The following is a 17,923-nucleotide window of genomic DNA, read 5'->3' on the forward strand; positions in this document are numbered from 1 at the left end:
AGGATATAACGTCAAAGTACTTCAAGGCAACATAAGACACTGGAAATGCTATACAACTGAACCAACATTGGAGTGCATGCTGCAGCAGCCATCTTCATAGCCACATATGCATAACATCAGTGGGCAGAGGCTACCAGCTCACAGGCAGCGCTGGCGCCATTGTTCCACCACATATTAGCTGTAGGAAGACACAAGCACCAATGCCAGCAACAACCGGGAGAAAAGGCTGAAGAGCACTGCCAATTAGCTCTTCCCGGAGAATTAAATTAAAAAACTGTCCCTCCTCTATCCCTCCTTGGCTCACCCCAAACCTCATTTTACTACTATGATCTCACAAACAAACCTTTAAAAATTCTTCTGTCATCTATCCCTCCTTTGACTCATCCCAAACCTCCCTTTACTACTATGATCTCCCTAATTCCTTTATAGAGACTCTTTCTTCCTCCATCTCTCCTTTTACGCAAACCAAACTTCATCTTAATACTATGAACCCCCAAATAACACTTTCTAGACTCCTGCCTCTTCTATCCCTCCATTACCCTATTGAATTCACAGCTCAAATTAACTCATATTTCCCTATACTAATTCACCACTAATCCTGTTTGGGTTCTGGAGTAGCATGCTACTTGCTGAAAAGAGCTTTGATGCCTCGTCAGGGGTAGCAAGCGCTATATAAATAAAAATAAAATTACAATACAATGCAGTACATGACACAGTTCTCTGGGTATTCACTCAAGTCATTTTCTTCACACTTCTGCAGAACTCTGCTGCTTTACCTCGAGTCTGATCAGCATCGGATCGCTCCTTGTGATTCTGAACGGTAGCTTTTTGTCGTTTGGGGGGCGGGCAGGGCTCTGGGATAGGCACTTCCAGGATACTAGGCCTAAGCGGCCCATTTTCTAGAAAAGAAAGAATACTGTTAAGTACTAGAAAACCTTTAGGAGGAACAATCACATTGTTTAAGTCGTTTTCAATCAATGCTAGGCTTGTGATGAAAAACTTGCTTTTGATCTGAACTGAAAATGCTGCTTCCCAGTTGTGGCACTCAGTTGGTACTTGTGGTCCCAGATCTGTGCTTCCTCCTGCTACCATTCCTCCAGATGCCTTCGAAGTGTGACAGCCATGCATGAATTACAGAGCACAGAGCTACCAGTCACAGCAACAGGAAATGATTCATTGACAGAGATAATAAACCTCACCTGGTCTCATCTAATCAAAACTGAACAGTAATATTTCCTGTAAGGCTTTTTTTCTTAGGTATCGGGCCAGGCACTAGCTCCTTTGCAACATCCAATGTGGGGACTGTTGCAACGATTGTTGTACCATCTGTACCAATACTACTGTGCTTTAAACATAGCACCGAGTTACTCCATTTGGGCAATTGACTCTCAAAGGGTTGTGAAGTCTAGTAGTAAACGCCTACTCTGGGACCTGGTAGGGGTCAGAACGTAGATACACCATTCAAGGTACACCTCCTTCCTCTCAGAGGTCTTCTCTTGAGATGGGGATCTTGGACCTTCCAACTGGAAATTGGTCTCTCAGAGGAGGCGGTGCCAGGCTCTTTGTTGTCAGTGCTTTTTCTCACCTTCAAGTACAAGGGATCCCTGCAAATCAAGGAGGGTCTGCACCATCAAAGCCAACCTAAGGATATTTTAGGCTTCCTCATTTACTGAGCATTCAGTAACTGACCACCCGGGTTGAGCTGGCAGACCTGTTAGGATAGGCTCCGGAGGGTCCACACATAATATGGGCTCCTTTATGGCTAGGGAGGCTAGTTAGTGAGTCTGTCAGAAACTTGAGTATTAGGTCAACCTGCATTCTTCTTTGGTCCACCTTGTGAGCTTCTGAGGCATCTCGTAGCAAACCAGGTTATCATCCACCATGTCACAGTCTGAATGGAGAGTCTCTTGCACGCCCACCGTATTCTCACAAAATATAGGAAGGCTACATGTTTCTTAAATGTCTTTCCTTATTACAGGTCTTGCCAAGCCTATGACTCTTCTGAGGCAAATCTAAGTGGCCATAACTCCATCAATGACCACTGCCCTTCAGACTCCAGTATATTGGAGCTGGCCCTTTACAAAACACTTTGCCCCTCATTATAAATGCCCCTGTTTTTTTAAAACAGTTTTTATTGCTTCAAATTATGAATATAATGCAGAGCTCTGTAACCCAGAGGCTAACTGCCACATTACAATACATAAAAAGATAAATTCCTTTGACATTTAATATACAAATTTGCAAAAAGCAATAAAAAAATAAACGGAACTCCCTCCCAAAGCACTGTCTTTGCACCACACATTAGTCAACAAGTACGCAGGCACTGCATCACTGATTATTCCCACTGAAACCCCTAGGTCCCTGCCTCACTGCCCCGCAATGCGCCTGATTTTGAGTGTGAAATCTGTCACCTAGTAACTACCGACTCCCCAGCATAAGGTAATTAGGGGGTGTGGTAATCTCACATAAGAAAACAAGTTACTTACCTGTAACTACAGTTATCCAGTGTTGGAAAGGCGTTCGCCGGAGGGGGGTTCGATGCCCGTCTTGCCCACCCCTTTGACCCACCTCTCCCACGTAGGCCGAACTAGGCGCGCACACCCTGATATACACTACGAACAGAGTGACACCACACGTATTCTTTGTAGGACGATAGGTCTTTTTTATCGATGATTTTCAAGGGGATCTTTATGATCCAAGATGCGAGTAGTACAGCAGTGGCACGAAGTATCACAAATCGGTCATGGGGAACGGGGGTAGCGGGACAGTCTTTCAAGATAGTGTCTCTGCGAAATACCCTGCGGATAGCTCACAATCCTCGAGCTGGAGGGTGTCGATTCTCTGGGCGATCTCTTACCGAGTCGTTCTCAAGGGGAGCGCCGCGAGTCTCTCAGCAGGCACAGGTGGTCGGAGTTCGGGAGCCGCGATTCCGTCAGCAGGGCTGAGATGGTTCAATAGCTGGGGGCCGCGAGTCACTCAGCAGGCCCAGGTGGTTCAGTGCTCGGGAGCCGCGACCTCGTCAGCAGGGCTCAGATGGTTCGATAGCAAGAGGCCACGAGTCACTCAGCAGGCCCAGGTGGTTCAGTGCTCGGGAGCCGCGACCTCGTCAGCAGGGCTCAGATGGTTCGATAGCAAGAGGCCGCGAGTCACTCAGCAGGCCCAGGTGACTTCAGCGTTCAGGAGCCGCAACAGCGTCAGCAGGCTCGGATGGTTCCAGGTCTTCTCTGCCTTCGTTTCTCCGGCACCCCTTGTTATACTCTGCTTGCTCTTTGAAGTCCGGGGTCCTCGCAGAGGAGGGACTGAGGTGACGGAGGGGGTTCGGCGGGATTTCCTGCCGCTCACTTCTTTGGTCTTTTCAGGTGGGTCTGGGAGGGACCCCAGACGCTCGGCAGGGGAGGCGCCTGCTCCCCAGGGGCCTGGTGGCCGATCGAGTCTTCCCGGGGAAGGCGACCCGAGGTGTGACTGGGCTGGCGCCTTTGGGTCTGGCTCGAGGGTTCCCGCTCCCTCGGTCGGACATGCGTGGTAGGGTGTCGAGTCTGTCAGGGCTCTGGCCGGCCCTCGGATCTGGGTGGCTGGGGCGGCCGGAGTCGGAGATGTCGTGTCTTGAGGGTGGTTGCAGGTTGGCTGGATGATTGGGAGGGCAACGCCGTGAGGCCGGTCTCACACGCGTCCCCCCCAGCTGAAAGGCGTGGAGAACTACCCATCCACTGGGGGATTCTCCTCGCCGAAGCGGAAGAACCGGGACAGGCCGTCGGCGTTGGCATGATCCGCCCCGGGGCGATGTTCGACAGTGAAATCCATCCCTTGGAGAGAGATGGACCATCGTAGTAGCTTGGGGTTCTCCCCCCTCATCTGCATTAGCCACCGCAAGGGCCGGTGGTCCGTCTGTACTCGGAAATGGGTTCCGAACAAGTAGGGCCGTAGTTTCTTGAGGGCCCAGACTACGGCAAAGGTCTCTCGTTCTATAGTACTCCAACGCTGCTCTTGCGGCAGCAGCCTTCGGCTGATGAAGGCTATGGGCTGATCGATGCCCTTGTCGTCGAACTGCGAGAGGACGGCCCCGATGCCGTGTTCGGAGGCGTCGGTCTGGACCACAAACTCTTGGGAGTAGTCGGGGGCCTTGAGTACGGGGGCGGTGCACATGGCGGTTTTCAAGGCGTCGAACGCCTGCTGGCACGGGGTGGTCCACTGCACCTTCTTTGGAAGCTTTTTGGAGGTCAACTCCGTGAGGGGCCCCGCGATACTACCATAGTTTTTAATGAACCTCCGGTAGTACCCTGTAAGGCCCAGGAAGGCCCGGACCTCCGTCTGCGTGGTGGGGGGCTCCCAGGACTTGATGGCGTCGATCTTCGGTTGGAGGGGGGCGACCTGGCCGCTGCCCACCTGATGCCCCAGGTAGACCACGGAGCCTTGCCCGAGCTGGCATTTGCTGGCTTTCACTGTTAGGCCGGCTTGGCGCAGGGCCATGAGTACTTGTCGGAGGTGCTGGAGATGCTCGTGCCATTGAGAGCTGAATGCGGCGATGTCGTCAAGGTATGCTGCGCTGAACTCCTCGAGTCCGGCCAGGACCTTGTTCCCCAACCGTTGGAATGTGGCCGGGGCGTTCTTCATCCCGAACGGCATGACCCTGAAGCGGTAGTGGCCATCTGGTGTGGAGAAGGCAGAGCGTTCCTTCGCTCCCTCCGTGAGAGCAATCTGCCAGTACCCGCAGGTCAGGCCAAAAGTGCTGAGGAACCGGGCGGCCCCCAGGCGGTCGATGAGCTCGTCGGCGCGGGGGATAGGGTGAGCGTCTGCCCGGGTGACCGCATTGAGCCCCCGGTAGTCCACACAGAATCTTAGTTCGGGGGCGACCCCCGGGGAAGCCGCCTTCGGGACCAGGACCACCGGGCTGGCCCAGGGGCTGTCGGAGGGTTCGATTACTCCAAGGGTGAGCATCTTCTGTACCTCGGTCTTGATGCAGGTGCGGACCCGGTCAGGCACCCGGTAGGCTCGGTGTCTCACAGGTGGGCTGTCGCCGGTGTCCACGTCGTGGACACACCAGTCGGTGACCCTTGGAATGAGGGAGAAGAGGTCTGCGAATTGTCTGAGCAGCTGGCGGCAGTCGTCGGACTGTTGGGGAGTGAGGGTGGTTGAAAGTCTTACTCCCTCCACGGAGCCATCCAGGTCTTTAGCGCACAGGGGGTCAGGCAGGGGTTCGGTGTCTTCTTCCGCCCCATCATCGGTGGCCAGTAGCAAACTTAATTCCGTTCTCACAAAGTGGGGCTTGAGACGGTTCACGTGGAGGACCCGGAGGGGGTTCCGGGGGGACTGTACATCGACCAGGTACGTGACCTGGCTCTTCCGCTCGATCACCTTGAAGGGACCAGTCCATTTGTCTTGTAGGGCGCAGGGCTTCACCGGGGCCATGACCCAAACCTGCTGGCCCGGCTGGAACTCGACCAGGGTTGCATTCTGGTCATACCAGCGCTTCATTTCTTCTTGGCTGGCCTCGAGGTTAGCCTCTGCGATTTCTCTGAACTTCCTCGTCTGGTTGCGGAGCGCCAGGATGTAGCGGAACACATCAGGGGGTGTCCCCCGGGGGCTTGTCTCCCAGCCCTCTTTGACCAGGCTCAGGGGCCCTCGGACGGGATGTCCGTATAGCAGTTCGAAAGGGCTGAACCCCAGAGACTTTTGGGGAACTTCTCGGTATGCGAACAGGAGGCAAGGGAGGAGGACGTCCCATTTCCGGCGCAGGGGCTCTTCGAGGCCCAGGATCATTCCCTTTAGGGTACGGTTGAAGCGTTCCACTAGGCCGTTTCCTGGGGGTGGTAGGGGGTCGTGAACTTATACGTGACTCCGCACTGCTGCCACAGGGACTTCATGTAGCGGGATATAAAGTTAGTGCCGTGATCACTCACAACCTCGCGGGCAAATCCGACACGGGAGAAGATCCCCATGAGAGCTCGGCCCACCACGGGAGCCGTCACGGTGCGGAGGGGGATGGCCTCGGGGTAGCGGGTGGCATGGTCCACCAGGACAAGGATGAACCTGTGGCCCTGGGCGGTCTTCGGATCCAGGGGTCCCACGATGTCGATGCCGACCCGCTCGAACGGGGTACTCACAACGGGGAACGGTTGTAAGGGAGCTTTGCGTTTTCCGCCACTCTTCCCACTGCCCTGGCACGTGAGGCAGGATTTGCAGTGTACTTCTACATTCGCTCGCATCTTGGGCCAATAGAAGTGGGTAACCAATCGCTGATATGTCTTGTCTTGGCCTAAGTGTCCTGCCAAGGGTACATCGTGAGCCAGGCACAGGAGGAAGCTCCGGAAACGCAGGGGTACCACCAGTACCCGGGCTGCGCCTAGCTCGGCGGACTTTTGCTCGCTGTATAGGAGGCCATTGTCCCAATAGATCCAATGGGTTCCGGTTCGGTCACCGGCGGCCTGGGCTTCGGCTTGTTGTCTGAGTCCCACGAGGGAGGGGCAAATGGCCTGTTCCTGGCAGAATTCTTCCCGGGAGGGCCCCCCCTCACAGCGCCACTGGCCCATCTCGGGCAGTTCTCCGAGCTCAGTCAGGGCCTCCGGGGCGGAAGGTTCTGGCCCTTCTCCCGGGTTAGTGTCCTCTTCTCCCTCCGAAGGAGGGTTGTCCGCTTCTGGTAGAGTGTCCCGGCTCTCGGGGACAGTGTTCGGTAGGAGGGCCTCACTGCCCTCGGAGAGAGGCAATCGCGCGGTCATGGAGCGCGTGGTGGCGCAGACTCATTCTGGTAGGCCCATCATCTCCAGATGGGCTCTTCGTTCTACTTGCCCCCACGGGGAACTCTCCAGGTCGTTGCCCAGGAGGCAGTCTACGGGCTGTGATGTCCGGACCGCTACCTTCAGTTCTCCGGAGACCCCTCCCCACTCGAAGGGCACCAGCGCCATCTGGCAGAGGCTCTCAGAATTGTCGGAGGATACGACCGGACAGAGGGCACCGGTTAGGATCTGGTCTTCGGAAATTAGGCTGCGGTGGACCGCGGTGACACTCGCCCCGGTGTCGCGGAGGCCCTCGACTCGGTGGCCGTTGATGGTCACTTGCTGTCGGTATTTCTTTGTGTTGGCGGGCAAGGGTGTCCCGGGGACCATTTCTCGATCACCAAGGGAGACCAGGGCCATGGCCGCCGGTTCCCATTCTTCGGAGTCCTCCATCTCTTCCCCCAGAGCTACGGAGGCCATCTGCCGGGCCGGGGGGTTGGTCGTTGTGGTTCGCTGATACTGGGGACACTGGGGGTCATTGGCGTAGTGTCCGGGTCGTTGGCAGCGGAAGCAGGTGATCCTAGCTCGTGGACCTAGCCGTCCTGCGACTCCGGTGCTCGCTGGAGACGGGGCTGAACCCGCCGCTGGTGGGCTGCTGGGGGGGCTGGTTGAGGACCCCCCGGGGAAGTCTCTTGGTCGGCCGATGTTCCCTCCGCCCCTCTGGCGGGGGGGGCCTTAATTGTGGCAGCCGTAGTCCCCCACGGGGCCTCGGGTGGCTCGGGTATTCACCCAACGATCAGCCTCAGCGGCCAGCTTCCGAGGGTCGGTGAGTTTGCTGTCCAGGAGATGCTGGCGCAGTTCTACAAAGCAGTTGGCCGCTAAATGTTCCCAGGCAATCAGATCAAACAGTTCTTCGAAGGTGGAGACCTTGCTGCCCTTGATCCACCCGTCCAAGGCTCGGCTGTAAAAGTTCACGTATTCTACCCACGTGGTGCCCGGTATCTTCTTACAATCTCGGAACCGTTGTCGGTACATTTCGGGGGTGAGTCCATACCGGCCCACGAGGGCCTCCTTCATGTGGCTGTAGGAGTTCATGACCGTGGAGGGCAGATCTAGCAGGGTGTCTCTTCCTTCGCTTAAGAACCGGCCCCATAGGCCAGCCCCCCAATCCTTCTGCGGGACTCGGTGAGAGGTCATGGCGACTTCGTAGGCCTTAAACCACTGCTGGATATCGTCGTTCTTGTAATACTCTTTTACCACATCCTTGGGGATGTGGACTTTGGTTTCCCCGGTGGGAGCGGGCGGTGGATTCCCGGGTGGCTGTGACTTTTCGTTTTTAGCCCGCCACTCGATCTCCTTCAGGCCGCGTTCATGTTCCAGCTGGAGCTTTTTTTCGTCGTACTCTCTTTGGCGTCTCTTCTCTTCGAGTTCCCCTTGTAGCCGTAACTGCTCGACGGCCAACTTCTTCTCTGCTAGTTTTAGTTCTCCCTCGATTTTTAGTTTTGCCACTTCAAGTTCGTGGTTGCGGCTTCTCTCTCGGTCCGTTAGCTCCTCGGGGGACAGGATCCCCTCTGGCCCGTTGTTTCTCACCGGGATGCTTTGTGGTTCATGGGCAGAGTCTCCTTCCGTTTGGGTCGGGGGCGCCCCCGTCTCGACCCAGGTTTTCAATACTTTCTGGAAGTCTTCCTTTGTGCTTAATCCGGTGGTAGCGATGCCAAGGTCTTTGCAAAACTGTTTCAATTCTCTATGTGTGTAATAGTCCAATTGATCCTCTCGGAACGGTGAGCTTATTTCGGTACCTGCGGCACCCAGGGATGTTTCTCCTTCCATCTCTGTTTGGTAGTGTGTCAGTCGTTTACTGCACGCTCTCTTTCGGTGTCGGCTCGGATCCCGTCGTCTGCCACCAAATGTTGGAAAGGCGTTCGCCGGAGGGGGGTTCGATGCCCATCTTGCCCACCCCTTTGACCCACCTCTCCCACGTAGGCCGAACTAGGCGCGCACACCCTGATATACACTACGAACAGAGTGACACCACACGTATTCTTTGTAGGACGATAGGTCTTTTTTATCGATGATTTTCAAGGGGATCTTTATGATCCAAGATGCGAGTAGTACAGCAGTGGCACGAAGTATCACAAATCGGTCATGGGGAACGGGGGTAGCGGGACAGTCTTTCAAGATAGTGTCTCTGCGAAATACCCTGCGGATAGCTCACAATCCTCGAGCTGGAGGGTGTCGATTCTCTGGGCGATCTCTTACCGAGTCGTCCTCAAGGGGAGCGCCGCGAGTCTCTCAGCAGGCACAGGTGGTCGGAATTCGGGAGCCGCGATTCCGTCAGCAGGGCTCAGATGGTTCAATAGCTGGGGGCCGCGAGTCACTCAGCAGGCCCAGGTGGTTCAGTGCTCGGGAGCCGCGACCTCGTCAGCAGGGCTCAGATGGTTCGATAGCAAGAGGCCGCGAGTCACTCAGCAGGCCCAGGTGGTTCAGTGCTCGGGAGCCGCGACCTCGTCAGCAGGGCTCAGATGGTTCGATAGCAAGGGGCCGCGAGTCACTCAGCAGGCCCAGGTGACTTCAGCGTTCAGGAGCCGCGACAGCGTCAGCAGGCTCGGATGGTTCCAGGTCTTCTCTGCCTTCGTTTCTCCGGCACCCCTTGTTATACTCCGCTTGCTCTTTGAAGTCCGGGGTCCTCGCAGAGGGGGGACTGAGGTGACGGAGGGGGTTCGGCGGGATTTCCTGCCGCTCACTTCTTTGGTCTTTTCAGGTGGGTCTGGGAGGGACCCCAGACACTCGGCAGGGGAGGCGCCTGCTCCCCAGGGGCCTGGTGGCCGATCGAGTCTTCCCGGGGAAGGCGACCCGAGGTGTGACTGGGCTGGCGCCTTTGGGTCTGGCTCGAGGGTTCCCGCTCCCTCGGTCGGACATGCGTGGTAGGGTGTCGAGTCTGTCAGGGCTCTGGCCGGCCCTCGGATCTGGGTGGCTGGGGCGGCCGGAGTCGGAGATGTCGTGTCTTGAGGGTGGTTGCAGGTTGGCTGGATGATTGGGAGGGCAACGCCGTGAGGCCGGTCTCACATCCAGTATTGGTATCTTTCATAGATTCACATGCCTGAGTCATTCCCCGTCGCCGAGGCGGGAGTCCCACGGTAAAATACAAAAGTAATGCCTAAGTAAGTAATAGTAGTAGGCTAAAAGAAAGCCAGAGGCCTAAAACTTAGTAGCCTATCTACATCATTATACGAAAAGAACTAAAAAATAGTTCTAGCCAATCAGCTACTAGCACCCTCTAGAACCCTCACAGCAGAGGCACTTCTTAGCACAAGTGGGAAATAGGGATCCCAATAAAAGAACTGTCTCGCCGGGGAGGAGGGTGGGTGCATGTGAATCAATGAAAGATACCAATACTGGATAACTGTAGTTACGGGTATGTAACTTGTTTTCTTATCCAGTATTGGGGTATCTTTCATAGATTCACATGCCTGAATCAGAATAGCAAGCAGTAAGCTAAAAAAAACAGTGTCGTTTGCGGATGGTGGGAGACAGGATTCATAAACTCCCAAAACGCATCCAGAAAGGTTAGAACATTAATAAGCTAGTTATGCTGTCAAACAAACAGAATGCACTTTAAGAAACAGTATCTATGAAAGGCAAATTTAAAATATATATAAGGAAATGCATAAAGTCGAAACCATAAACATAATACATATATATATCCTCAAGCACTCTTCCACTCCGCGATTCTGCCACCAGCCACGGAAAAAGAGCACGGACCACAATCCTTTAAATACCGATAGGTTTTATTGTCCTTTGGGTTACATCCACAACACAGCAGATATATATATATATATATATATATATATATATACATATACACACCTTGTCCTCAGGTCAGGGATGTGCCTTTTGCAGGTCTGGTGTAAATCTGTTCAGTATTTCCTGAGAAAATAGCATTTAAAAGCATATCAATATCTATACGCGCGCACCGTGCGCGCACTGTGCGCGCACCCTGCCGTGCGCGAGCATAATTCTGATTGGTTGTTAGATGTCGGTAAACATTCGAATCGGTCGAAACCAGGAAGTGTCGGCCGCCATTTTGTCTCTCGCAGTCTGAGGGGGTGAAAAAAAAAGGTGGAGAACGTGAAAAGGGGGCAGAGTGGACTGTTACTGACCCCCTAGCCTTGGTCAGGGGGTCACAGAAGGACCCCCAAGGGAGAAAAAAACTATTTTTTTTTATTTTAAAAATCGCGAGGTAAAAAACCAATGAAATTCCCCCGTTATAGTTACTGCAGGCAACTATAACACACGCGACCGCAATCCTCTGCTGATGACGTCAGATATTACATCACTGATGACATATGTGTCTTTATGAAAAATAAATATTTGTAATATATGTATAGCTAAAGATTAATGGAAGAAGACATGGGTAAATAAGTGTCTAAATACAGTGATGTAATATCTGACGTCATCAGCAGAGGATTGCGGTCGCGTGAGTTATAGTTGCCTGCAGTAACTATAACGGGGGAATTTCATTGGTTTTTTACGAGTGAAATGTCCAGCTAACTATAACATGTGTGAAACCTATGGTTTTTTAAGTGAATTTGCAAGGTTTTTTAAATGCTAATTCGTAACTATAACGTGTGTGAAACCTATGGTTTTTTCAGTGAATATATATATATATATATAACACATGAAACAGTGCAGTATAGATAAAAACGTAAATCTAACCTTAGTGAAAAAGATGTTGAAGAACGGCTAGCCCTACAGCTGCATCCTCCTGCAGAGCAGATTGCAGACAGTAGTGTTTCGTGAATGTGTGGACATTCTTCCATGTCGCAGCACGACAGATGTTTTCCAAAGTTACTCCGGCAAATAGTGCAGTAGAAGCTGCCATAGTTCTGGTAGAATGCGCTTTGACCTTTCTTTGTAAAGGTTTGTTGGCTTTGTCATGACAGAAATGAATTGTAGAAGCCAGACATCTGGCTATTGTTGCCTCAGTTACAGCAGTCCAAAGTGTAGCTTGACCATAGGCTACGAACAATTGATTGGATCGCCTGATGTCCTTAGTCTTCTGTAAATAGAACTTTAAACAACATTTAACATTGAGTGAGTGTAATGCTCGCTCCGCTGAAGTGGCTGGATCCGGAAAGAAAACTTTAAGCTTTACGGGCTCATTTAAGTGAAATTGAGATGGTACCTTAGGGATGAATTTGGGATTCGTCCGGAGAGTTACATAATTGTTTGAGAAATGCAAATAGGGTTCTGAGATCGTAAAAGCTTGGATTTCGCTAACCCTTTGAGCCGATGTAAGAGCTAGTAAAATAGCAACCTTCCATGTGAGAAACTTAAGATCAGCTTTGTGGATAGGTTCAAATGGTCTTCTCATTAATTGAGCTAACACTGTGTTTAACTCCCACTCTGGAGGAGGTGCACGTATCGGAGGGAAAACTCGAAAGAGTACTTTCATAAATTGTTTGACTAGAGAAGAGGAACAGAGCGAAGGTTTATAAGAACTCTTCCTGAATCTGGAAAGAGCAGCAAGATGAACCTTAATTGATGGAAACACAAGCCCAGCTTTGGCCAAGGATATAAATAAAGAAGAATTTGTTCCACAGGAGCTTGTATAGGGTGGACATCATTCACCTCACACCAATGACAAAATCGCTTCCACTTTAAGCGATAAGTTTTTAATGTACTCTGGGCACGAGATTTGGCTAGAATTTCAGGACAGTCCTGAGAGATGTTTAGATCTTTGAATTCTAAGAAATCAGGAGCCATGCGTGCATACGCAGCGACTGTGGATCTGGATGAAGTATTTGACCCCTCTCCCTTGTCAACATAGTGAGTGTTGGTACTAGACGGATAGGATTGTCCTGAGATAGAAGAAGCAGTTCCTGGAACCAATATTGTCTTGGCCAACGGGGTGCAATCAGGATGAGATGGCAACCCTCCATCTTCATTTTGCGGAGCACTTTCGGAATCAAAGGTATCGGGGGGAAAGCGTACGCACAAAGCCCTGACCATCTCATGGACAGGGCATTCCCTCTTGATCCCTGTTGAGGGAACCTGCTGGCGTAATATTGGCATTTCCTGTTCTCTCGTCGCAAACAAATCCAGTGCTGGTTTGCCCCAAACTTGGAAGATCCTGTTCACCTGCTTCTGCTCTAATTCCCTTTCGTGACAGCCCGAGAGAGACCTGCTCAGGGTGTCGGCCAAAGTGTTGTGAAGCCCCTTGACGCGCTCTGCTCTTAGGGTTATCTTGTGGGCTGTAACCCACTCCCACAGCTCCTGAGCCTCCTGCGAAAGAGACAGCGACCTCGTTCCCTCCTGTTTGCTGATGTAAAACATGCTGGTCGTATTATTGGTACGGACCAGCACTGAAGAGCCCGCAATCCTCGGGAGAAATGCTTGCAGAGAGAGAAAGATGGCGCGAAGCTCCAATCTGTTGATATGCTGTTGACGGTATTCTTGGCACCCTCTTCCTTGAATCTGCAAGTCTTGGAGATGGCCTTCCCATCCCTCCATGGAAGCGTCTGTTGTTAGAACGAATTCTGGAGGAGTTGGTAGAAAAGAAAGACCCGGATCCAAGTTTGCCGTCTGAGACCACCAATGCAGAGAGTCTATCATGCGCGGTGTTACCATGGTGGAGTTGTCGAACGACCCTACAGCTTGCTGCCATTGCAGATGCAATTCCTCCTGCAGAGGTCTCATTCTGAGTCGTGCCAACGGTACAAGGTTTATTGCAGATGAGCACATCCCCAGAAGAGAAGCGAATATCCGGACAGAAACTGACTTTCATTTTGTGATTGATATTGCCAATTTTTGCAGACCGAGCTGACGGTCTTTAAACAAGAATGCTTTGCACTGTATGGTGTCTAGCATTGCTCCCAGGAAAGGAATTAGTTGAAGAGGACGCAGCTGAGACTTGCTTTCGTTGAGAGTGAGGCCTAGCGCTGAAAAGAGACACAGGCATGCTGAGATAGCCTCTTCGGTTGCCTGCTTCGAAGGACCCTTGAGCAACCAATCGTCTAGATAAGTTAACACTTGTATTCCTTGAGATCTTAGAGTCACTGCCACTGGTGCGAGACATTTCGTGAAGATCCTTAGTGCCGATTTCAGTCCGAACGGTAGCACCTTGAACTGATAGTGGACGCCAGCCACTGTGAACTGAAGGTATTTGCGATGTTTGGGATGTATAGGGATGTGAAAGTACACGTCCTCCAGATCCAGAGAAGCCATAAAATCCCCTTTGTTTAGGCAGCTCAAACCTTCGGCAAGCGTAACCATCCGGAAACTTTGTTTCTTCAGAAATTTGTTGAGTTTGCGGAGGTCCAGAATCGGGCGCCACTCTCCTGACTTTTTCTTGATGAGGAAAAAGCGAGAATAGAACCCGGTTCCCTTTTGAGATGATGGAACCTTCTCTATTGCATTCTTGTAGAGCATTTTAAGGCTTCTTTGAACAGTAAGTGAAGACGAGGGGAAGGGGGACCCCAGGGCGGGGTAGTAGGTGGTCGTTTGATGAATTCCAGGGTGTGACCGTTGCTGACTAGGTCGAGAACCCATCGATCCGAAGTGATCTGTTCCCACTTGTGTGCAAAAGCTGAAATTTTTGCGCCCACAGGGAGGGAGGGAGGGATGACTGGCGTCCTGCGTAACTCATTGTTTTCTGTTGGCATTACGACCCTGATTGTTCGATCGCTTTCGTGAGAGAAACTACTTGAGGAGGATTGTCTGTAAGATGATCGCCCGTCAGGCTGTCTTTACTGTGTTTGATATTGTCTATTTTGTTGATTTTGATACCCTCCTCTTGATGCAAAGCCTTGACCTCTTGCACCTCGGAAAGATCCACGCCAATATTGGACAGCAGCCAACGATTTAGCCGTATCGGTATTAGTCTTTATAGCAAGGAGGGCCTTATCTATGTGTTTTCCGAATAAGGACTCATCATCATAGGCCATGTCTATAATTTTTGCTTGTACCTCTGGCCTAAAAGATGTTGCTTTAAGCCATCCTTGGCGTCTAAGTACTGCAGCACCAGCAAGTTGTCTAAAGTTGGTGTTAGCGATGTCCAGAGCGCAGTCTATGATCTCAGATGCGGCTCATTCTCCCTCCAAAAGTATCTTCTTTGCATCTTGTTTACGGTCCTCAGGGATGAGGTCCATAAATTCCGACAACTCTGACCACAACTGGCGGTCATAACGGCCGAGTATGGCCAAAGATTTAGCTGCTTTAATGGAGGTTGCTGCCATAGTGGAGAACTTTTTACCAATAAGGTCCAATCTCTGTCCTTCCTTATACGGCGGCGTTGATATTGGCGCAGCTGGATTTTTGGATCTTTGTTGGGCGGCTTGTGATATAACGGAATCTGGTCGGGGATGACCAATCAGACAAGATGGAGTTTCCGGAGGAGCACAGTACTTTTTGTCAATGCGAGGGAGGACAGCCGGTATGGAGGCAGGCGCTTTCATAATTTGTATCCTTTCATTCCAGATATAATCAACGATGGGAATCGCTCTTGTGATCTTCCTGTGCTCTTCTTTAAATCATGCAAGAAGCAATCCGTGTGTTTCACTGTAACTGGCAATTGAAATCTGGTTGCGGCACGTTGCATCAGGTTGTGAAAGCCGCCAATATCCTCAGGAGGAGAATCCGAAGGCTGAGGAATGGGTGGAGAAGGCACTGGTATGATATAATCATCCCAAGGATCCAGACTAGTGTCTTTATCAGGCACTTCACCCTCTTCGATCTCTTCCTCATCAGAGGAAGTAGTATCATGGTGTGATTGTGGCACCGAGCCAGATGGGTGAGGCGGCGAATTTGGTATTTCCTTCTGCGGTAGTGAGTCTGGGTCTTCAGCAGGTAAAGGAGGTACGTTAGGGACAGCCTGTTGTGGGGGAAACCGTTGGCGGTAATCCGCCAGCATGACCTGGAGATCCTGTATGAGTGTAGGAGGAAGATGACTCGTCTCCCTATGATCCCAATCCCTTCTGGGATGTCTGTAATGTGGTGTAGAGAGGCCTTCCTGGTAAAAGTGTTCCTGGTAATCCTCTTCCTCATCTTCATCTTGACATTTTATGTGAAGTTCCGAGGGGTGCCGAGCTATGCCAAACGGTCCCTCATCATCGTCCTCATCAAAGTCCTCATCCTCTACATAAGTCTCTAGGATATGAGATGGCAGAAGAGGAGATATCTTGCTGTAATCCTGTCTATGGTAAGTCTTTAGTTGAAAATGAGTATAAGAAATAGGCGTAGTTTGAGAAACGGGTGGAATCGCCCTCGATAAACTCCTCGTCGACGGGCTCTTCATCGTCGACGGGATCCTTGTCGTCGACGGGATCATCGTCGTCGATGGGCTCTTCGTCGTCGATGGGATCGTCGTCGTCGACGAGACCGTCGTCGTCGACAGACTCTTCGTCGTCGACGGGGTCTTAGTCATCGATGAGCTCTTCACCGTCGACAAGCTCTTCGTCGACGGGCTCGTCATCGATGGAATCTTTGTCGTCGACGCGGTCGTCGTCGATGGGACCTTCGTCGACGAGCTCGACGTCGACGTCGACGTGGTCGTCGACGGAGACTTAGAAGATGAACTCTTCGTCGACGAATCCTTCAAAACAGTCTTTTTAGACATAGTAGATATCTTGGAAGACACAATAGGTGAAGAGATAGCCGTAGTGGAGACTGTAGCCGTCGACAGAGGGGCAGCAGAAGTCACAGAAACCGTATGAGAGGAAACCAGAGTTAGAGTCTTAACCTGGGTTTTACTCACGGTTTTAGAGGCTGAAGGTCTTTTAGATACCTCAGAGGGCGAAAACAGCGATGACCCAGAGGATAATTTTTGTGACCTCTGCCAATGGTCAGAAACTTCATGAGAAGCCTTGTGATACTTTCTTCCCTCACTGGAAGAGCTGTCATGCGATCTAGCCCTTTTGCTAGACGTCGAGGCCCTGTCATCCTCCTCAGCCGAGGAAGATTTTAACCATAAAGGCAGCCTTGCCTCCCTGTCCCTTAAAGTCTTAGCAGGGAAGGTCCAGCAAATTCTACAATTCTTAACAACATGTTTAGGATGTAGGCAGTAGATACAATCTTCATGTTGGTCGTCCACATGGACCCTCTTCTTTTCACAGGTCCTGCAGGGTCTAAAAAGAGCTTTCTTATCAGATATTCTGAAGAAAAGGTGAAGAAACTGAGTAGGCACTCAGGGAGACTCCCTTCCACAAGACGTGCAGTGAAAATCTGAGGAGTACTGCCTCTGCTGTGAGGGTCCTAGAGGGTGCTAGTAGCTGATGGGCTAGAACAATTTTTTAGTTCTTTTCGTATAATGATGTAGATAGGCTACTAAGTTTTAGGCCTCTGGCTTTCTTTTAGCCTACTACTATTAGGCACTGCTTTTGTATTTTACAGTGGGACTCCCGCCTCAGCGACGGGGAATGATTCAGGCATGTGAATCTATGAAAGATACCCCAATACTGGATAATTTCAAGTTTTTCAGCTCAGAATAAGGAATGATTTGATACAACCACATGCATTAAACCAATCCAAGTTGCAAAACTTGAAATATTTTGGTCTTTCTGCACATTGTTTTGCCAGTGTTCCATGGCAAAAACTGTTGAAAATCAAGGGGTATGGTATTGTTTCACGCACAACTGCAACTAGTTACATATTGTGCCCTTTATTCAAAAAGGTAGGCTGTTCAGTGGTAGGTGGGCACCAACGTTCAATTCCACATCCCCAATATTCACAGTCCCCAGTCTTAGTTTCATTGAGGCCTTGAAGGGCTTTGACATTTGGAATGGTCACTGGCTACCTAGATTGTACGGGATTTCAGCTGTGGACAATCTTTTCTTCCAGTGGTCTTTCAGACCACAAAGAAAGCAATCACCTGGTGGCTTGGCTTGATGGCGAAACATGATGTAATATTTTCTTCTCCTGGCGATTTTGCCCTTGCTTTGTTCGCCCATATGTATCCTAATGTTACGCAGCGATCCTCATGACTACGGAGAAGGAATGAGCGCGCTATCAAAAAGCCTCACGGCATACCATGGGCATGCTTTAACTCTGGGAAAGGAATATGTCTGCCATCTTCAAATGCCCCATGACATATCACGGGCAGTCTTTGTATTTCACAATTTAAAAGATTATAGTGCTATACATTTGAGATACTTGGTGCAAGCTGCAAATTAGTGGTGGTCTCAATGCTATCTATCCTTTGTCCATGGTTGAAAAGA

At 51.1% G+C, this 17,923-nt stretch overlaps 1 protein-coding gene across 4 annotated transcripts in view; it reads right to left on the reverse strand.

Moving 5' to 3' along the window:
• Positions 1-17,923, reverse strand: part of DNMT3B (DNA methyltransferase 3 beta) — a 511,613-nt gene that overhangs the window by 251,566 nt on the left and 242,124 nt on the right. For all 4 annotated transcript variants that reach the window (XR_014966866.1, XM_085619485.1, XM_085619484.1 and 1 more), the window contains one exon: positions 777-899. Coding sequence is in view for 3 of the 4 variants with exons in the window: in XM_085619485.1 (XP_085475611.1) it covers positions 777-899 (123 nt within the window). In the remaining variant the exon portion in view is untranslated. The remainder of the gene's footprint in view (positions 1-776; positions 900-17,923) is intronic.

Source organism: Triturus cristatus, chromosome 7, assembly GCF_964204655.1.
Source record: "Triturus cristatus chromosome 7, aTriCri1.1, whole genome shotgun sequence".
Taxonomy (NCBI): domain Eukaryota; kingdom Metazoa; phylum Chordata; class Amphibia; order Caudata; family Salamandridae; genus Triturus; species Triturus cristatus.